The sequence below is a fragment of the Bombina bombina genome, chromosome 2 (assembly GCF_027579735.1).
Source record: "Bombina bombina isolate aBomBom1 chromosome 2, aBomBom1.pri, whole genome shotgun sequence".
Classification (NCBI taxonomy): domain Eukaryota; kingdom Metazoa; phylum Chordata; class Amphibia; order Anura; family Bombinatoridae; genus Bombina; species Bombina bombina.
The window spans coordinates 107,592,486-107,615,497 of record NC_069500.1 but is presented as its reverse complement, the minus strand read 5'-3'; the positions used below and the strand labels follow the sequence as shown (position 1 = coordinate 107,615,497).

The 23,012-nt window shown below is 43.4% G+C and overlaps 1 protein-coding gene across 1 annotated transcript in view; it reads right to left on the bottom strand.

Annotated features, from left to right (window-relative positions):
- Window positions 1-23,012, bottom strand: part of NIPBL (NIPBL cohesin loading factor) — an 822,857-nt gene that overhangs the window by 277,274 nt on the left and 522,571 nt on the right. Inside the window, exons 10-11 of the mRNA XM_053699671.1 lie at window positions 18,363-18,560; window positions 17,404-17,580 (exon numbers count right to left, since the gene is read on the bottom strand). Of these exons, the coding sequence (XP_053555646.1) occupies window positions 17,404-17,580; window positions 18,363-18,560 (375 nt within the window). The remainder of the gene's footprint in view (window positions 1-17,403; window positions 17,581-18,362; window positions 18,561-23,012) is intronic.

Genomic DNA, 23,012 nt, shown 5'->3' with positions numbered 1-23,012 from the left:
ACCAAAAAGGACGCTGCAGTAGTTACAGGAACAATGTGCGCTATAGGTTGTAGAAGAAAACCTTAAAGAACAAAAAATTTCTTCAGGGGACCCTCTAATTTTTTATCCATAGGGTCTTTGAAAGCACAACTGTCATCAATATGTATAGTTGTACGCTTAGCCAGGGTAGAAATAGCTCCCTCCACCTTAGGGACCGTCTGCCACGAGTCCCACACAGCGTCTGATATGGGAAACATTTTCTTAAAAGTAGGAGGGGGAGCGAACGAAATACCTGGTCTATCCCACTCCTTAGTAACAATTTCCAAAATCCTCTTAGGGACTGGAAAAACAGTGTAGGCAGGAACCTCTAGGAATTTGTCCATTTACACAATTTCTCTGGAACTACAATAGGGTCACAATCATCCAGAGTCGCTAAAACCTCCCTGAGCAATAAGCGGAGGTGTTCTAGTTTAAATTTAAAAGCCGTCATATCTGAATCTGTCTGAGGGAACATATTTCCTAAGTCAGAAATCTCTCCCTCAGCCAGCAAATCTCTCACATCAGAACATTGTGAGGGTACATCAGATATAGCTAATAAAGCATCAGAGGGCTCAGTGTTTGTTCTCACCCAGACCTACTGTGCTTCCCCTGCAACCCCGGCAGCTTAGATAAAATCTCAGTGAAGGAAGTATTCATGACTGCGGCCATATCCTGCAGGGTGAAAGAATTAGACGCACTAGAAGTACTTGACGTCGCTTGTGCGGGCGTTAACGGTTGTGACACTTGGGGAGAATTAGATGGTATAACCTGATTCTCTTCTGACTGAGAATCATCCTGTGACATACTTTTAGTAGCTAAAATATGTTTTTTAAATTAATTGACCTTTCAGTGCATGAGGGACTCATTCTAAGTGGAGGTTCCACAATGGCTTCTAAACATATTAAACATTGACTTTCCTCAATGTCAGACATGTTGAACAGGCTAGTAATGACTACAAACAAGCATGAAAACACTTTATTTAGTGAAAAAAATAACCATCTTAAAAAAACGGTACTGTGCCTTTAAGAGAAAAAAAAAGTATACACATTCTGCAAAAACGCCTAAACATGCACCAAATTTTTCAAAATTTTGTATGTAGGCACACAATTGGTAAGTTTACCACAAAAATTTTTTTAATAATTAACCCCTTAATGTCCAAACCGGATCGAAAATAGGCCCAAATCCGGAAAAAAAAAAACCTCAGCACCTTGCCACAGCCCTGCTGTGGCACTGCCTGCCCTCAGGGATCGAAAGTGTGGGGTAAAAGTTTCAATTTGGCCCCAAACATACACCAGGGCCCTCAGGAGTTAGCTTGCTGCACAAAACTAAGTGCGCAACTGAGGCGCGAAAATAGGCCCCGCCCATCTCACTCGATGTTCCCTGAGCCTTAAAGAACCGCACTAGAGTGGTTATAACTAGCCATGTGGGTTCCAAGACCCTAAAAATAAGCCATGTGTGTCCTAATAAAGTTGCCCAACACGTTTATTGCCCACAAAAAACGTTAAAGCACTCCCATCCAAAAAACGTTTGCACACAAACATTTTACATTCAGTGTCAACCATATATGTAATTGGCCCCATAAGCAAGCTAAGTAATGCCCTTCCTTTTAGCTCTAGGATTACTGATTACCCTTACCCTCATGGGGATACTGTCAGCCTTTCTGAAATATCACAGTCTCTCCAGAAAAAATGACTGAAAATACCTCATTGCTGTATAGCAAGAAACCATTCTTCACACTGAAGTTTTCCTGTACTCCTCAGCTTCTGTGGGTACAGCAGTGGACCTTAGTTACAAATGCTAAGATCATCATCCTCTAGGCAGAAATCTCTTTATCCATCTCCTACCTGAGAGTAAATAGTACACACCGCTAACATTTAAAAATAACAAACTCTTGCTTGAAGAAAAATAAAAACTAACAGTTTATCACCTCTCACTTTACTCTTCCTGCTTAGAGCCGGCAAAGAGAATGACTGGGGGGTGGAGTTAAGGGGGGAGCTATATAGACAGCTCTGCTGTGGGTGCTCTCTTTGTCACTTCCTGTTAGGAAGGATAATATCCCACAAGTAAGGATGAAACCGCGGACTCGGTACATCTTGCAAAAGAAATAAATATATATATATATATATATATATATATATCTATATATCTATCTCTATATATACACACACATACATACACACATACATAAACACACATTGGTTAATTGGATTCTCCATGCCATAGGAAAGAAAACAATTAATATTAGAAGGAAAGAGTTCAGTGGATCTAGCTTCTAATGAGCGAACATTTAAAAGAAGAAACATCCCTAAATTGAAAACCACATAAAATGTGATAAAAAAATGTTAAGGATTTAAACATAAAAAATCCTAGTTAAAGGGACAGTCAACTCCAAAAATGTTAATAAAACTATAGCTAATCCCCTTTATATTAATATACATTTTACCTCCGATTACCTTGTATCTAAGCCTCTTCTGACAGCCCCCTGATCACATTACTTTTTATTTATTATCTATTGCCTTGCATTTTAGCCAATAAGGGCTGTGTTGTGCACAACTTCACGGGCATGAGCACAATGTTATCTATATGGTCCACATGAACTAACAGTCTCTTTTAGTGAAATTTAGAGGTTTACATGTTATAAAGTATATTAATATAACAATGTTGGTTGTGCAAAGTTGGGGAATGGGTAATAAAGGCATTACTTATCTTTTTAAACAAACAACAATGTTGGTGCTGACTGTCCCTTTAAGGAAAATACACAAGCATAGAACCTTACACCCAAACAAGCAGCTCTTGGCCGAATTGAAAAGCAATTGAAAAGAATATGCTAAGCATCAATCCAGCAGCGCGGAAGAAGCAACGAGCAGTATCCGACAGCACAATACTACAGAGGGAAAAAACTGAACAAGCACCAAGGACTTGTAGCCCAAAACTGACATACACCCAAATGAACAAGGCCTGCTAAATAAATAAAATAATGCATGCAAAACCAAAGCAGACACATGTACATATAAGTATTTCACTAAACGGATCAAACTACATGCACATGTGCACAAACTGACCGAGGTACGCTAATTATGCAAGGCAATATTAACAATAGTAAGGAGAGTGAAAAACTTCTAAACGCACTACATAAATATATAGTTATAAGCCTTAACACACTCAAAAAAAATTGGCGTGCGCTAGAGAAAAATAAAAAAAACATAGGGTGTATAATAAAATAAAGGTTACTGCAGCCCATATTCCTATAAGTAATGTATATAACAAAAAAACGTAAATTATGCTTACCTGATGATTTTCTTATGATGGAAAGCGTCCACAGCTGCATTCATTACTTTTGGGAATTAAGAACCTGGCCACCAGAAAAAGGCAAAGACACCCCAGCCAAAGGCTTAAATACTCCTCCCACTTCCCTCATCCCCCAGTAATTCTGCAGAGGAACAAGGAACAGAAGAAGAAATATCAGGGTGAAAGGTGCCAGAAGAATAAATAACGACGCCCCACATAAAAAATACAGGTGGGGAAGCGTGGACCATTTCCATCAGAAGAAATTTTTTTTTTTATCAGGTAAGCATAATTTACGTTTTTCTTCTTAAATGGAAAGAGTTCACAGCTGCATTCATTACTTTTGGGGAAACAATACCCAAGCCACAGAGGACACTGAATGCCAAGACGGGAGGCAACAATAAGCGTCCCATTCTGAGGGCACCAGCCTGAACCACTACCCAACAAAAACCCTGCTTCGTCCGAAGCTAAGAAAACTTTGAAAAGGAAAAACCCCCAAGGAAACTGACCTGCAGAGAGTCTAGAAGCCTAGCTAGAGACCGCAAAATCAGACTCAACTGAGCCAACAGTCCTCCAGGAGACACCATCACCCAACAGTCGGTCCCTCACCACTCACTAACAAAGGGAACACCAGCATAAACTCCCAAAGTGATAGGGCAAGGAAGAACCGAAGGTAAATCGCAAGGTCACCACAAAAATCATAGAAGGAAAAACCCCAATACCGAGCCCAGCTCACAAAGACCCAAATGGGTCCTAACAAACAAGGGGCGGATATGCCCAGATCAAGCAGAAACCAGAGGTTTAGGACCGGGAATCGGAACAGAAAAACTTTTCTCTCTACATCGTGCAAAACACCGAAAGGCAACGGAAGACAGAGTCCTCACATCGTCAGAACATAGAATACTGAAGTATTCCGACACAGAAAACTTGTAACAGACCCAGACGAAAACCCTGAGTCAAGAACACGCAGCCATCATCAGGATGACACAGAAGAATACTTGCTGAGAAGTCCCGACCCAAGGAAGAGACCACCCCTTGCTGAAGTCCAACGCTCCAAAGGAGCTAAGGCGTTAAGTCGTACAACAACAGTAGAGTACATAGACGCTCAAACAGCTACAGGACTACAAGCAAGGGGATACCTCAAGGCCAAAAACACTTGAGCAAAGGCTGGTCTGCACATCACCTCCAAACAGAGGATCACAGAGAGAAAAGGATGCAGAGCATCCCCAGCTACTGGGGAACAACACTAAGCAGAGCCCAAAGGAGCCCACGCCCAGAGTCCCTAAAAGGGAACAACCATCTCCCAGAGGGAAACCAGGTCCCTAAAAAGGAGACCTAACCCACACAGAGAAAACGGAGGAACCAAAATGTCTCATGAAAAAAGCTTGATATTACACAGTCAATGTGAAAATAGCCACAGCTGGTTACAGTTTGCAAACCTTCCGCAGCTAGGCAGCTAAGCTACCCATCGGGCTACTAGCTGCTGAAGGACCAAGTCCAAAAAAGGACAATCCCAGAGTCTCAGAAGGCCAAACAACCCAAATCAGTGGCAAGAGGGAGCAAAGCCCTCCAACCCTCCACAGCATGGGGGAGGAAAACTCTAGGTCCCGATATATCAGACACAAGAGAGTGACGCAGCGGAACCCCACTGACCCAGTCAACCGGATTGAGGGCTAATAAAGACTGAAACAATCATTCCTGCCTCACGGACCAACAGGTCCTCTAGAATGCTTAGCTGAATTATTGAAACAAAAACAAGAAAAACAAATGATAATATGAGCACTCGGCGCCTTGACCGGACCAGCCAAGCAGAAACGTCGCCAAGTGTCTGAACATCCATGAGACAGAAAACCCCCAAAAAAACAGAATTTATGTTTACCTGATAAATTTCTTTCTCCAACGGTGTGTCCGGTCCACGGCGTCATCCTTACTTGTGGGATATTCTCTTCCCCAACAGGAAATGGCAAAGAGCCCAGCAAAGCTGGTCACATGATCCCTCCTAGGCTCCGCCTACCCCAGTCATTCGACCGACGTTAAGGAGGAATATTTGCATAGGAGAAACCATATGGTACCGTGGTGACTGTAGTTAAAGAAAATAAAATATCAGACCTGATTAAAAAAACCAGGGCGGGCCGTGGACCGGACACACCGTTGGAGAAAGAAATTTATCAGGTAAACATAAATTCTGTTTTCTCCAACATAGGTGTGTCCGGTCCACGGCGTCATCCTTACTTGTGGGAACCAATACCAAAGCTTTAGGACACGGATGAAGGGAGGGAGCAAATCAGGTCACCTAAATGGAAGGCACCACGGCTTGCAAAACCTTTCTCCCAAAAATAGCCTCAGAAGAAGCAAAAGTATCAAACTTGAAAAATTTGGTAAAAGTGTGCAGTGAAGACCAAGTCGCTGCCCTACATATCTGATCAACAGAAGCCTCGTTCTTGAAGGCCCATGTGGAAGCCACAGCCCTAGTGGAATGAGCTGTGATTCTTTCGGGAGGCTGCCGTCCGGCAGTCTCGTAAGCCAATCTGATGATGCTTTTAATCCAAAAAGAGAGAGAGGTAGAAGTTGCTTTTTGACCTCTCCTTTTACCTGAATAAACAACAAACAAGGAAGATGTTTGTCTAAAATCCTTTGTAGCATCTAAATAGAATTTTAGAGCGCGGACCACATCCAAATTGTGCAACAAACGTTCCTTCTTTGAAACTGGTTTTGGACACAGAGAAGGTACGATAATCTCCTGGTTAATGTTTTTGTTAGAAACAACTTTTGGAAGAAAACCAGGTTTAGTACGTAAAACCACCTTATCTGCATGGAACACCAGATAAGGAGGAGAACACTGCAGAGCAGATAATTCTGAGACTCTTCTAGCAGAAGAAATCGCAACTAAAAACAAAACTTTCCAAGATAATAACTTAATATCAACGGAATGTAAGGGTTCAAACGGAACCCCCTGAAGAACTGAAAGAACTAAATTGAGACTCCAAGGAGGAGTCAAAGGTTTGTAAACAGGCTTGATTCTAACCAGAGCCTGAACAAAGGCTTGAACATCTGGCACAGCTGCCAGCTTTTTGTGAAGTAATACCGACAAGGCAGAAATCTGTCCCTTCAGGGAACTTGCAGATAATCCTTTTTCCAATCCTTCTTGAAGGAAGGATAGAATCCTAGGAATCTTAACCTTGTCCCAAGGGAATCCTTTAGATTCACACCAACAGATATATTTTTTCCAAATTTTGTGGTAAATCTTTCTAGTCACAGGCTTTCTGGCCTGAACAAGAGTATCGATAACAGAATCTGAGAATCCTCGCTTCGATAAAATCAAGCGTTCAATCTCCAAGCAGTCAGCTGGAGTGAAACCAGATTCGGATGTTCGAACGGACCCTGAACAAGAAGGTCTCGTCTCAAAGGTAGCTTCCAAGGTGGAGCCGATGACATATTCACCAGATCTGCATACCAAGTCCTGCGTGGCCACGCAGGAGCTATCAAGATCACCGACGCCCTCTCCTGCTTGATCCTGGCTATCAGCCTGGGGATGAGAGGAAATGGCGGGAACACATAAGCTAGTTTGAAGGTCCAAGGTGCTACTAGTGCATCCACTAGAGCCGCCTTGGGATCCCTGGATCTGGCCCCGTAGCAAGGAACTTTGAAGTTCTGACGAGAGGCCATCAGATCCATGTCTGGAATGCCCCACAGGTGAGTGACTTGGGCAAAGATTTCCGGATGGAGTTCCCACTCCCCCGGATGCAATGTCTGCCGACTCAGAAAATCCGCTTCCCAATTTTCCACTCCTGGGATGTGGATAGCAGACAGGTGGCAGGAGTGAGACTCCGCCCAAAGAATAATTTTGGTTACTTCTTCCATCGCTAGGGAACTCCTTGTTCCCCCCTGATGGTTGATGTACGCAACAGTCGTCATGTTGTCTGATTGAAACCGTATGAACCTGGTCCTCGCAAGCTGGGGCCAGGCCTGGAGAGCATTGAATATCGCTCTCAGTTCCAGAATATTTATCGGTAGAAGAGATTCTTCCCGAGACCAAAGACCCTGAGCTTTCAGGGATCCCCAGACCGCGCCCCAGCCTATCAGACTGGCGTCGGTCGTGACAATGACCCACTCTGGTCTGTGGAACATCATCCCTTGAGACAGATTGTCCAGGGACAGCCACCAACGGAGTGAGTCTCTGGTCCTCTGATTTACTTGTATCTTCGGAGACAAGTCTGTATAGTCCCCATTCCACTGACTGAGCATGCACAGTTGTAATGGTCTTAGATGAATGCGCGCAAAAGGAACTATGTCCATCGCCGCCACCATCAACCCGATCACTTCCATGCACTGAGCTATGGAAGGAAGAGGAACGGAATGAAGTATCCGACAAGAGTCCAGAAGCTTTGTTTTTCTGGCCTCTGTTAGAAAGATCCTCATTTCTAAGGAGTCTATAATTGTTCCCAAGAAGGGAACCCTTGTTGACGGGGATAGAGAACTCTTTTCCACGTTCACTTTCCAGCCGTGAGATCTGAGAAAGGCCAGGACAATGTCCGTGTGAGCCTTTGCTTGAGGAAGGGACGACGCTTGAATCAGAATGTCGTCCAGGTAAGGTACTACTGCAATGCCCCTTGGTCTTAGCACCGCTAGAAGGGACCCTAGTACCTTTGTGAAAATCCTTGGAGCAGTGGCTAATCCGAAAGGAAGCGCCACGAACTGGTAATGTTTGTCCAGGAATGCAAACCTTAGGAACCGATGATGTTCCTTGTGGATAGGAATATGTAGATACGCATCCTTTAAATCCACCGTGGTCATGAATTGACCTTCCTGGATGGAAGGAAGGATAGTTCGAATGGTTTCCATCTTGAACGATGGGACCTTGAGAAATTTGTTTAAGATCTTGAGATCTAGGATTGGTCTGAACGTTCCCTCTTTTTTGGGAACTATGAACAGATTGGAGTAGAACCCCATCCCTTGTTCTCTTAATGGAACAGGATGAATCACTCCCATTTTTAACAGGTCTTCTACACAATGTAAGAACGCCTGTCTCTTTATGTGGTCTGAAGACAACTGCGACCTGTGGAACCTCCCCCTTGGGGGAAGTCCCTTGAATTCCAGAAGATAACCCTGGGAGACTATTTCTAGCGCCCAAGGATCCAGAACATCTCTTGCCCAAGCCTGAGCGAAGAGAGAGAGTCTGCCCCCCACCAGATCCGGTCCCGGATCGGGGGCCAATATTTCATGCTGTCTTGGTAGCAGTGGCAGGTTTCTTGGCCTGCTTTCCCTTGTTCCAGCCTTGCATTGGTCTCCAAGCTGGCTTGGCCTGAGAAGTATTACCCTCTTGCTTAGAGGACGTAGCACCTTGGGCTGGTCCGTTTTTACGAAAGGGACGAAAATTAGGTCTATTTTTTGCCTTGAAAGGCCGATCCTGAGGAAGGGCGTGGCCCTTACCCCCAGTGATATCAGAGATAATCTCTTTCAAGTCAGGACCAAACAACGTTTTCCCCTTGAAAGGAATGTTTAGTAGCTTGTTCTTGGAAGACGCATCAGCCGACCAAGATTTCAACCAAAGCGCTCTGCGCGCCACAATAGCAAACCCAGAGTTCTTAGCCGCTAACTTAGCCAATTGCAAAGAGGCGTCTAGAGTGAAAGAATTAGCCAATTTGAGAGCATTGATTCTGTCCATAATCTCCTCATAAGGAGGAGAGTCACTATCGAGCACCTTAAGCAGTTCATCAAACCAGAAATATGCGGCAGTAGTGACAGGGACAATGCATGAAATGGGTTGTAGAAGGTAACCCTGCTGAACAAACATCTTTTTAAGCAAACCTTCTAATTTTTTATCCATAGGATCTTTGAAAGCACAACTATCCTCTATGGGAATAGTGGTGCGTTTGTTTAAAGTAGAAACCGCTCCCTCGACCTTGGGGACTGACTGCCATAAGTCCTTTCTGGGGTCGACCATAGGAAACAATTTTTTAAATATGGGGGGAGGGACGAAAGGAATACCGGGCCTTTCCCATTCTTTATTAACAATGTCCGCCACCCGCTTGGGTATAGGAAAAGCTTCTGGGAGCCCCGGCACCTCTAGGAACTTGTCCATTTTACATAGTTTCTCTGGGATGACTAAATTTTCACAATCATCCAGAGTGGATAATACCTCCTTAAGCAAAATGCGGAGATGTTCCAATTTAAATTTAAATGTAATCACATCAGATTCAGCCTGCTGAGAAATGTTCCCTAAATCAGTAATTTCTCCCTCAGACAAAACCTCCCTGGCCCCCTCAGATTGGGTTAGGGGCCCTTCAGAGATATTAATATCAGCGTCGTCATGCTCTTCAGTAACTAAAACAGAGCAGCCACGCTTACGCTGACAAGGGTTCATTTTGGCTAAAATGTTTTTGACAGAATTATCCATTACAGCCGTTAATTGTTGCATAGTAAGGAGTATTGGCGCGCTAGATGTACTAGGGGCCTCCTGAGTGGGCAAGACTCGTGTAGACGAAGGAGGGAATGATGCAGTACCATGCTTACTCCCCTCACTTGAGGAATCATCTTGGGCATCATTGTCATTATCACATAAATCACATTTATTTAAATGAATAGGAATTCTGGCTTCCCCACATTCAGAACACAGTCTATCTGGTAGTTCAGACATGTTAAACAGGCATAAACTTGATCAGAAAGTACAAAAAACGTTTTAAAATAAAACCGTTACTGTCACTTTAAATTTTAAACTGAACACACTTTATTACTGCAATTGCGAAAAAACATGAAGGAATTGTTCAAAATTCACCAAATTTTCACCACAGCGTCTTAAAGCCTTGAAAATATTGCACACCAATTTTGGAAGCTTTAACCCTTAAAATAACGGAACCGGAGCCGTTTTAAGCTTTAAACCCCTTTACAGTCCCTGGTATCTGCTTTGCTGAGACCCAACCAAACCCAAAGGGGAATACGATACCAAATGACGCCTTCAGAAGTCTTTTATAAGAATCAGAGCTCCTCTCACATGCGACTGCATGCCATGCCTCTCAAAAACAAGTGCGCAACACCGGCGCGAAAATGAGACTCTGCCTATGCTTTGGGAAAGCCCCTAAAGAATAAGGTGTCTAAAACAGTGCCTGCCGATATTATTATATCAAAATACCCAGATAAAATGATTCCTCAAGGCTAAATATGTGTTAATAATCAATCGATTTAGCCCAGAAAAAGTCTACAGTTTAAATAAGCCCTAGTGAAGCCCTTATTTACAATCGTAATAAACATGGCTTACCGGATCCCATAGGGAAAATGACAGCTTCCAGCATTACATCGTCTTGTTAGAATGTGTCATACCTCAAGCAGCAAGGGACTGCAAACTGTTCCCCAACTGAAGTTAATTGCTCTCAACAGTCCTGTGTGGAACAGCCATGGATTTTAGTTACGGTTGCTAAAATCATTTTCCTCATACAAACAGAATTCTTCATCTCTTTTCTGTTTCTGAGTAAATAGTACGTACCAGCACTATTTAAAAATAACAAACTCTTGATTGAATAATGAAAAAACTACAGTTAAACACTAAAAAACTCTAAGCCATCTCCGTGGAGATGTTGCCTGTACAACGGCAAAGAGAATGACTGGGGTAGGCGGAGCCTAGGAGGGATCATGTGACCAGCTTTGCTGGGCTCTTTGCCATTTCCTGTTGGGGAAGAGAATATCCCACAAGTAAGGATGACGCCGTGGACCGGACACACCTATGTTGGAGAAAGGAGACCAGCCTGCCGCCAGGGTCCTAACTGTCAAGTTTCATAAATCCTCCCTCAGAGGGGAAGAAGGAATAACAGACAAACATAGAACTAACATGTCCCTTAAACTTCCGCAGAAGTAACAGTGAGTATCGATCCTAGAAAGTTCCCAAAGGAAACATATAAATAAAAAAAAAATATAAGGGACAAAAATATAAGAGACAAAAAATAAAATTTATGCTTACCTGATAAATTTCTCTCTCTTGTGGTGTATCCAGTCCACAGGTTCATCCATTACTTGTGGGATATTCTCCTTCCCAACAGGAAGTTGCAAGAGGACACCCACAGCAGAGCTGTCTATATAGCTCCTCCCCTAACCCCCACCTCCAGTCATTCGACCGAAGACAAGTAAGAAAAAGGAGAAACTATAGGGTGCAGTGGTGACTGTAGTTTTAAAAATAAAAACACCTGCCTTAAAGTGACAGGGCGGGCCGTGGATTGGATACAACACAAGAGAAAGAAATTTATCAGGTAAGCATAAATTTTGTTTTCTCTTGTAAGGTGTATCCAGTCCACGGGTTTATCCATTACTTGTGGGATACCAATACCAAAGCTTTAGGACACGGATGAAGGGAGGGACAAGGCAGGAACTTAAACGGAAGGCACCACTGCCTGTAAGACCTTTCTCCCAAAAATAGCCTCCAAGGAACCAAAAGTATCAAATTTGTAGAATTTAGAAAAAGTATGAAGCGAAGACCAAGTCGCCGCCTTACAAATCTGTTCAACAGAGGCCTCACGTTTAAAAGCCCATGTGGAAGCTACCGCTCTAGTAGAATGAGCTGTAATTCTTTCAGGAGGCTGCTGGCCAGCAGTCTCATAAGCTAAACGGATTATGCTTCTCAGCCAAAAAGAAAGAGAAGTTGCCGAAGCCTTTTGGCCTCTCCTCTTTCCAGAGTAGACAACAAACAATGCAGATGTTTGACAAAATTCCTTAGTAGCTTGCAAATAAAGCTTTAAAGCACGAACCATGTCAATATTGTGTAACAGACGTTCCTTCTTTGAAGAAGGATTAGGACACAAAGACGGAACAACAATTTCCTGATTGATATTCTTATTAGATACCACCTTAGGAAGAAACCCAGGTTTGGTACGCAAAACTACCTTATCTGCATGGAAGATCAGATAAGGGGAATCACACTAAGGCAGATAACTCTGAAACTCTTCGAGCTGAAGAGATAGCTACTAGGAACAGAACTTTCAAAGATAAAAGCTTGATATCTATGGAATGCAAAGGTTCAAACGGAACCCCTTGAAGAACTTTAAGAACTAAATTTAAACTCCATGGCGGAGCAACAGGTTTAAACACAGGCTTGATTCTAACTAAAGCCTGACAAAACGCCTGAACGTCTGGAACATCAGCCAGACGCTTATGCAAAAGAATAGACAGAGCAGAAATCTGTCCCTTTAAGGAACTAGCCGATAATCCCTTTTCCAATCCTTCTTGGAGAAAGGATAATATCCTAGGAATCCTGACCTTACTCCACGAGTAACCCTTGGATTCACACCAATGAAGATATTTACACCATATCTTATGATAGATTTTCCTGGTGACAGGCTTTTGAGCCTGAATCAAGGTATCAATGACCAACTCGGAGAAACCACATTTTGATAAAATCAAGTGTTCAATCTCCAAGCAGTCAGACGCAGAGAAATTAGATTTGGATGTTTGAATGGACCTTGGAGTAGAAGGTCCTGCCTCAGCAGCAGAGTCCATGGTGGAAATGACGACATGTCCACCAGATCTGCATACAAAGTCCTGCGTGGCCAAGCAGGTGCTATCAAAATCACCGAAGCTCTCTCCTGCTTGATCTTGGCAATCAGACGAGTGAGGAGAGGAAATGGTGGAAACACATAAGCCAGGCTGAAGGACCAGGTCACTGCTAGAGCATCAGCATTGCCTGGGGATCCCTTGACCTGGACCCGTAACGAGGAAGCTTGGCGTTCTGACGAGACGCCATCAGATCCAGTTCTGGTTTGCCCCATAGTTGAATCAGCTGGGCAAATACCTCCGGATGGAGCTCCCACTCCCCCGGATGAAAAGTCTGTCGACTTAGAAAGTCCGCCTCCCAGTTCTCTACTCCTGGGATATGGATAGCTGAGAGATGGCAAGAGTGAACCTCTGCCCAAAGAATTATCTTGGAAACCTCCATCATTGCCAGGGGACTCCTTGTTCCCCCCTGATGGTTTATATAGGCTACAGTCGTGATATTGTCCGACTGAAATCGGATGAATCTGACCGCAGCCAATTGAGGCCAAGCCTGAAGAGCATTGAATATCGCTCTTAGCTCCAGAATGTTTATCGGAAGGAGGGCCTCCTCCTGAGTCCACGAACCCTGAGCCTTCAGGGAATTCCAGACTGCGACCCAGCCCAGAAAGCTGGCATCTGTCGTCACTATAGTCCACTCTGGCCTGCGGAAACTCATTCCCCTGGACAGATGGACCCGAGATAACCACCAGAGAAGAGAATCCATGGTCTCTTGATCCAGATTTAACAGAGTAGACAAATCTGTGTAGTCCCCATCCCACTGATTGAGCATGCAAAGTTGCAGTGGTCTGAGATGTAGGCGGGCAAACGGAACTATGTCCATTGCCGCTACCATCAGGCCGATCATTTCCATACACTGAGCCACTGACGGCCGAGAAGTGGAATGAAGAGCACGGCAAGAAGTTAGAAGCTTTGATATCCTGACCTCTGTCAGAAAAAATGTCATTTCTACTGAATCTATCAGAGTTCCTAGGAAAGAAACTCTTGTGAGAGAGGAGAGTGAACTCTTTTCTCTGTTCACCTTCCACCCGTGAGACCTCAGAAAGGCCAGAACAATGTCCGTATGGGACATGGCGATTTGAAAAGCCACCGCTATGCCCCGCAGCCTTAGAACCGCCAGTAGAGACCCTAGAACCTTCGTAAAGATTCTTGGCGCCGTGGCTAACCCGAAGGGAAGAGCCACAAACTGGTAATGCCTGTCTAGGAAGGCGAATCTGAGGAACTGATGATAATCTCTGTGAATCGGAATGTGGAGATAAGCATCCTTTAAGTCCACGGTAGTCATATGTTGACCCTCCTGGATCATAGGGAGGATGGTTCGGATTGTCTCCATCTTGAAAGATGGGACCCTGAGAAATTTGTTTAGGATATTGAGATCCAAGATTGGTCTGAACGTTCCCTCTTTTTTGGGAACTATAAACAGGTTTGAATAGAAACCCTGCCCCTGTTCCTCCCTTGGAACTGGGTGGATCACTCCCATAACCAGAAGGTCTTGAACACAACGTAAGAATGCCTCTCTCTATCTGGTTTGCAGATAGTTGTGAGAGTTGAAATCTCCCCTTTGGAGATGAACCCTTGAATTCCAGAAGATATCTCTAGTGCCCAGGGATCCTGGACGTCTCTTGCCCAAGCCTGAGCGAAGAGAGAAAGTTTGCCCCCTACTAGATCCGGTCCCGGATCGGGGGCTACTCCTTCATGCTGTCTTAGAGGCAGCAGCAGGTTTTTTGGCCTGCTTCCCCTTGTTCCAAGCCTGGTTAGGTCTCCAGACTGGTTTGGACTGGGCAAAATTTCCCTCTTGTTTTGCATTAGAGGAAGCTGCAGCTGCGCCATTCTTGAAGTTTCGAAAGGAACGAAAATTATTCTGTTTGGTCCTTAACTTATTCGACCTATCCTGAGGAAGGGCGTGACCTTTTCCTCCGGTAATATCAGAAATGATCTCCTTCAGACCAGGCCCGAAAAGGGTCTGTCCCTTGAAGGGGATGTTAAGAAGCCGTTAGCTTGGCTAAATGAAAACGGCGTCAGAGATAAAGGAATTAGCTAATCCTGTCTAAAATATCATCTAACAGGGTCTCCACCTATAGAGAATCCTCAAGAGACTCGAACCAGAAAGCCGCTGCAGCAGTAACTGGGGCAATGCATGCAAGAGGATGGAGAATAAAACCTTGATGTATAAAAATTTTCTTAAGGAGACCCTCCAATTTTTTATCCATAGGATATAGGAAAGCACAACTGTCCTCGACAGGGATAGTTGTATGCTTAGCTAGGGTAGAGACTGCTCCCTCCACCTTAGGGACCGTCTGCCACGAGTCTGTATGGCGGCATCTATGGGAAACATCTTTTTAAAAGCAGGAGGGGAGAGAACGGCACACCTGGTCTATCCCATTCCTTAGTAATAATTTCCGAAAATCTCTTAGGGACTGGAAAAACATCAGTGTAAACAGGCACTGCAAAAGTATTTGTCCATCTTACACTTCTCTGGAACTGCAATGGGTTCACAGTCATCCAGAGTCGCTAAAACCTCCCTAAGCAATAAGCGGAGGTGTTCAAGCTTAAATTTAAACGCTGTCATTTCAGAATCAGACTGAAGCAGCGCCTTCCCTGAATCTGAAATGTCACCCACAGATAGAAGCTCTCCTGCCTCGGCTTATGAGTATTGTGAGGGTATATCGGACATAGCTACTAAAGCGTCAGAAAGCTCTGTATTTGTTCTAGCCCCAGAGCTGTCTCGCTTTCCTTGTAACCCTGGCAGTTTGGACAATACCTCAGAGGGTAGAATTCATAACTGCCGCCATGTCCTGTAAGGTAAAAGAATTAGACGCGCTAGATGTACTTGGTGTCACTTGAGCGGGAGTTATAGGTTCTGACACGTGGGGAGAGCTAGATGGCATAATCTCCCTTTTTTCAGTCAGAGAATCCTCTGGAGATAAATCTTTAAGCGCCATAATATGGTCTTTATAGTTTATAGAAATTTCAGTACATTTGGTACACATTCTAAGAGGGGGTTCCACAATGGCTTCCAAACATATTGAACAAGGAGTTTCCTCTATGTCAGACATGTTTAACAGACTAATAATGAGACAAGCAAGCTTGGAAAACACTTTAATAAAGGTGAAACAGCAATTAAACAAAAACGTTACTGTGCCTTTAAGAGAAAAACACTAGCACTTAAACTGCAAAACAGTGTAAAAATACAGTAAAGTCTTCGAAATTTTTACAGTATGTGTAAGGGACTAAAGCAACATTGCACCCACTTGCAAATGGATGATTAACCCCTTAGCCCCCAAACTGGATTTAAAAAACGTCAACCACCGGTACAAAACAGTTGAGCACCTTGCCACAGCTCTGCTGAGGCTCCTACCTGCCCTCAAATACGATTTAGTGAAGAAATAAACCCTTTATGATTGTCCTCAGATGCCAGAGGACTCCTCTAGGGAAGCTGGATGTCTCAGGCTGCAGGAAACTGCGCATCTAGAGCGTGAAAATTGGTCCCTCCCACCATGTACTGGATGTCAGAGGGGCCTTAAGAAAGTACTCCTAGGAGTATCTGACTAGCCACGTGGAAACTAGGCCCCAAATAAAGACTTATCTCCCTCAGAAAAAAAACGTTCTATTTATGAAAACATGCAAACGTTTTGTCACTAAGTAATATGAGTATTAACATGAGTATTACCCTGTTTTGTAAGCATGATCCCAGTCGTCGTTAAATCACTGCATCTAGCTTACCTCAAATATACAAGGCTCTGTCAGCATTTTCTAGAACTTATTCATCTCTCTAGAAATAAAAATACTGAACATACCTCAAAGCAGGCAATCTGCAGACCGTTCCCCCAACTGAAGTTTTCCCATACTCTTCAGTTATGTGTGAGAACAGCAATGGACCTTAGTTACAAACCGCTAAGATCATCAACCTCCAGGCAGAATTCTTCTTCTAATTTCTGCCTGAGAGTAAACAGTACAACGCCGGTACCGTTTAAAAATAAACTCTTGATTGAAGGTAAAACTACACTAAGTCACCACATATCTCTTGAGACTTCCTATCTTGTCGAGAGTTGCAAGAGAATGACTGGGGGTGGGGGTTAGGGGAGGAGCTATATAGACAGCTCTGCTGTGGGTGTCCTCTTGCAACTTCCTGTTGGGAAGGAGAATATCCCACAAGTAATGGATGAACCCGTGGACTGGATACACCTTACAAGAGAAAACAAACTTCTGACACTTCTCTGCCAACCTCCTGGGACGAAAGGCAAAGAATGACTGGGGGATGAGGGAAGTGTGACTAGTATTTAAGCCTTTGGCTGGGGTGTCTTTGCCTCCTCCTGGTGGCCAGGTTCTTAATTCCCAAAAGTAATGAATGCAGCTTTGGACTCTCTCCATTTAAGAAGAAAAATGCCTGTCACAATAGTCCCCAGGCTAAGGGTACCTAAAAGACTATTGAATTTTGGGAATCTTGGCCAATTCCTAAAGGTCAGGAGTGGAATTCCCAGGAGTAATGTATAGTGAGTCTCTAACCACCTTTATGAAAGAAATATACATTTTATTTTGATAAGTGCTTCTTGTTGACAATCAAATTACCATCACTTAGGCTTGGAGGAGGAGGAGATTCTTCCATATCAGAGTCCTCAGGGCTTCTTGCACGATAGCGACCACTTCGTCTGCTGTCACGGCGATGATCGCCAGAACCTCGCCTCTCTCGTTCATCACACCCCCATTCATCATCAGATTTATTTTTCTTGTGTCTTTTCTTGGAAGCTTAGAGAACAAATGCAAATCACAAACTAAATGCAAGACATACAATAGGATATATCAATCAACAAACTACAAGAGTACTACGTTCCATTGTAATCACATACAGTAATAATTGGCTCAATTTTGTTGATAATCTAGCAGCCAGATCAAAAAATGTAGGAATTCATTTTTTAGTTATCAAAAGTATAACTTTGGAGAAAAATAAAAATTAAAGGAACATAAAATCAGTTTTTATTTTTATTTAAAAAAAAAAAAAATTCACCTTTCACCGATATAATGCTCTCATAAGCTCTGCACAGCATATCAAATTGCTCAACGGGTAAAGTACATAAACATATTCATGTACTCAGCTAAACAGCAGCTAGCACTCCCCTAGCCAAAACATGCATGTACAGAGCAAATGTACATGAAAAAACCCTATCTGCTCCTCTCCTATACTTAGAGGGTTATGTGACACTTAATTGAAAGAGGCAATTTCTCTATTTTGAAATAGGATCTCATCTCCTGGTAACTAAACGTCATAAACATGTGTGATTATATATGTGGCCAATAAGGTGTCTCATACTACCATTAAAGAAATTACCCTAGGTCTGGCTGAGGACAGCGAGATAGCACTATTTCTGCATGCTTTACTGGTGAGGCGTGCATAAATAGCAAGGTCTTGCTGCTGTCAGTGAGACCCATGCTATTACCCTAGAAATGCCTTTCAATGTAAAAGGTATGGCATCTGTCCTAAAGGGGTTAATAAATTTGGTAAATTAATTGGTAGAAATGTGAATCCTTACGTTCAAATGCTTCCTCGCTGTCATTGTCCTCTTCCGCTTCCTCTTCTTCTGAGCTGATTTCTGCATATTTGGGCTTTTCATTAACGGTGGCGCGTTTGCGTTTATTCATTTTTACTCGTTCACATAGCGGCATGGATGACTCAATCTCAGCAACCAAGTCAGGAGGCAGCTCCTTTAACACAGACTGGTCAATGTTACCTAATAAAGAAATTAATATATCAGTTTTCTATTGCAACGTTTGAAGTTTAAAAACCAAGAACAAAACTAAATGTTTAGACTAAAACTTATGGTTGTATATTTATAAAACATAATTTATGCTTACCTGATAAATTTATTTCTCTTGTGATGTATCGAGTCCACGGATTCATCCTTACTTGTGGGATATTCCTACAGGAAGTGGCAGAGAGAGCACCCACAGCAGAGCTGCCTATATAGCTCCCCCCCTTAGCTTAACCCCCCAGTCATTCGAAGGCTAGGAAGAAAAAGGAGAAACTATAGGGTGCAGTGGTGACTGAAAGTTTAAAATAAATATATATATATATATATATATATATATATATATATATATATATATATATATATGCCTGTCTTAATAAACAGGGCGGGCCGTGGACTCGATAAATCACAAGAGAAATAAATTTATCAGGTAAGCATAAATTATGTTTTCTCTTGTAAGATGTATCGAGTCCACGGATTCATCCTTACTTGTGGATACCAATACCAAAGCTTTAGGACACGGATGAAGGGAGGGACAAGACAGGGACCTTAAACGGAAGGCACCACTGCTTGTAGAACCTTTCTCCCAAAAAATAGCCTCCGAAGAAGCAAAAGTATCAAATTTGTAAAAAGTATGAAACGAAGACCAAGTCGCCGCATTACAAATCTGTTTAACAGAAGCCTCATTTTTAAAAGCCATGTGGAAGCCACAGCTCTAGTAGAATGAGCAGTAATTCTTTCAGGAGACTGTTGGCCAGCAGTCTCATAAGCCAAACGGATGATGCTTTTCAGCCAAAAGGAAAGAGAGGTAGCCGTAGCCTTCTGACCTCTCCGCTTACCAGAATAAACAACAAACAATGAAGATGTTTGACGGAAATCTTTAGTTGCTTTTAAGTAGAACTTTAAAGCACGAACCACATCAAGATTGTGCAACAGACGTTCCTTCTTTGAAGAAGGATTAGGACACAGTGAAGGAACAACAATATCTTGATTGATATTCTTATAAGAAACAACCTTAGGAAGAAACCCAGGTTTGGTACGCAAAACCACCTTATCTGCATGGAAAATAAGATAAGGGGAATCACACTGTAAAGCATATATAGCTCAGAAACTTTTCGAGCCGAAGAGATAGCTACTAAAAACAAAACTTTCCAAGATAGAAGCTTAATATCCATGGAATGCATAGGTTCAAACGGAACCCCTTGAAGAACTTTAAGAACTAAATTTAGGCTCCATGGCGGAGCAACAGGTTTAAATACAGGCTTGATTCTGACCAAAGACTGACTAAATGCTCGAACGTCTGGGACATCTGCCAGACGTTTGTGTAGAAGAATAGACAAAGCAGATATTTGTCCTTATAAGGAACTAGCTGATAATCCCTTCTCCAAACCTTCTTGTAGAAAAGACAATATTCTAGGAATCCTAATCTTACTCCACGAGTAACCTTTGGATTCACACCAATAAAGATATTTGCGCCAAATCTTATGATAGATCTTCCTGGTGACAGGCTTTCTAACCTGAATCAGGGTATCAATGACCGACTCAGAGAAACCACGCTTTGATAGAATCAGGCGTTCAATCTCCAAGCAGTCAGACGCAGAGAAATTAGATTTGGATGCATGAAAAGACCTTGGATTAGAAGGTCTTGCCTCATTGGCAGAGTCCATGGTAGAACCGAGGACATGTCAACTAGGTCTGCATACCAAGTTCTGCGTGGCCACGCAGGTGGTATCGGAATCACCGAAGCTCTCTCCTGCTTATTCTGGCAACCAGACGTAGAAGGAGAGGAAATACATAGGCCAGATTGAAGGACCAAGGCACTGCTAGAGCATCAGTACCGCCTTGGGATCCCGGGACCTGGACACGTAACGAGAGTTTGGCATTCTGACGGGACGCCATCAGATCCAATTCTGGTGTGCCCCATAGCTAAATCAGCTGGGCAAATACCTCCGGATGGAGTTCCCACTCCCCCAGATGAAAAGTCTAACGACTTAGGAAATCCGCCTCCCAGTTCTCTACTCCTGGGATGTGGATTGCTGAGAGATGGCAAGAGTGATCCTCTGCCCATCGGATTATTTTGGTTACCTCCATCATCGCTAGAGAACTCCATGTTCCTCCTTGATGATTGATATAAGCTACAGTCGTGATGTTGTCCGACTGAAACCTGATGAATTTGGCTGCAGCAAGCTGAGGCCACGCCTGAAGCGCATTGAATATCGCTCTCAGTTCTAGAATATTTATCGGGAGAAGAGATTCCTCCCGAGACCATAAGCCCTGTGCTTTCAGGGAGTTCCAGACTGCATCCCAGCCTAGCAGGCTGGTATCTGTCGTTACAATGAGCCACTCTGGCCTGCGGAAACACATTCACTAAGACAGGTGGTCCTGAGGCAACCACCAGAGAAGAGAATCTCTAGTCTCCTGGTCCAGATGTAGTTGAGACAAATCTGCATAATCCCCATTCCACTGTTTGAGCATGCATAGATGTAGTGGTCTGAGGTGTAGGCGGTCAAAAGGAACTATGTCCATTGCCGCCACCATGAGTCCGATTACCTCCATATACTGAGCCACTGATGGCCGAGGAATGGAATGAATAGCTCGGCAAGTGGTTAAGAGCTTTGATTTTCTGACCGCCATCAGAAATATTTTCATTTCTACCGAGTCTATCAGAGTCCCTAGGAAGGAAACTCTTATAAGAGGGAAGAGAGAACTCTTTTTTATGTTCACCGTCCACCCGTGAGATCTCAGAAAAGCCAACACAATGTCCGTGTGAGACTTGGATAGCTGGAAAGTTGACGCCTGAAATAAGATGTGGTCTAGATAAGGCGCCACTGCTGTGCCCCGTGGTCGTAGAACTGCCAGAAGGGACCCTAGCACCCTTGTGAAAATTCTGTGAATAGGGATGTGTAGATACGCATCTTAAGTCCACGGTGGTCATATATTGACCCTCCTGGATCAGAGGTAGAATAGACCAAATAGTCTCCATCTTGAATGATGGAACTTTGAGGAACTTGTTTAGAATGTTGAGATCCAAGATTGATCTGAAAGTTCCCCTCTCTTTTTTAGAAACCACAAACAGGTTTGAGTAAAAACCCTGTTCCTCTTTTGGGACTGGGCGGATCACCCCCCATGGTATGTAGGACTTCTACACAGCGTAAGAACGCCTCTCTCTTTGTCTGGTTTACAGACAATCGAGAAATGTGAAAAGTCCCCCTTGGAAGAGAGCCTTTGAATTCCAGAAAATATCCCTGGGACACAATTTCTAAAACCAAGGGATCGTGAACATCTCTTGCCCAAGCCTGAGCGAAGAGAGAGTCTGCCCCCTACTAGATCCGGTCCTGGATCGGGGGCTACCCCTTCATGCTGTCTTAGAGGCAGCTGCAGGCTTCTTGGCCTGTTTACCCTTGTTCCAAGCCTGGTTAGGTCTCCAGACTGACTTTAATTGGGCAAAATTCCCCTCTTGCTTTGCAGCAGAGGAAGCTGAAGCGGGACCACTCTTGAAATTCCAAAAGGAACGAAAATTATTTTGTTTGGTCCTCATCTTATTTGATCTATCCTGAGGGAGGGCATGACCTTTCCCTCCAGTGATGTCTGAAATAATCTCTTTCAGTTCAGGCCCAAATAGGGGTCTTTCCTTTGAAAGGGATGTTCAAAAGTTAGTTTTAGATGACACATCAGCAGACCAGGATTTAAGCCATAACGCCCTGCGTGCTAAAATGGCAAAACCTGAATTCTTTGCCGCTAATTTAGCCAGTTGAAAAGCGGCATCTGTAATAAAAGAATTAGCCAATTTAAGGGCCTTAATTCTGTCCAAAATATCTTCTAATGGAGTCTCCATCTGAAGAGCCTCTTCTAGAGCCTCAAACCAGAAAGCAGCTGCAGTAGTTGCAGGAACAATGCACGCAATAGGTTGAAGAAGAAAACCTTGATGAACAAAAATTTTCTTCAGGAGACCCTCTAATTTTTTATCCACAGGATCTTTGAAAGCACAACTGACTTCAATAGGTATAGTTGTACGCTTAGACAGAGTAGAAATAGCTCCCTCCACCTTAGGAACAGTCTGCCACGAGTCCCGCATGGTGTCAGATATGGGAAACATTTTCTTAAAAACAGGAGGGGGAGAGAACGGAATACCTGGTCTATCCCACTCCTTAGCAATAAAATTCACAATCCTCTTAGGGACTGGAAAAAACCAGTGTAAAGAGGAACCTCTAAGTATTTATCCATCTTACACAATTTCTCTGGGACCACTATAGGGTCACAATCATCTAGAGCCACAAATACCTCCCTGAGCAATAAGCGGAGGTGTTCAAGCTTAAATTTAAAGGCCGTCATATCAGAATCTGTCTGAGGAAGCGTCTTTCCTGAATCAGAAATTTCTCCCTCAGATAACAAATCCCTCACCCCTACCTCAGAGCATTGTGAGGGCATATCAGA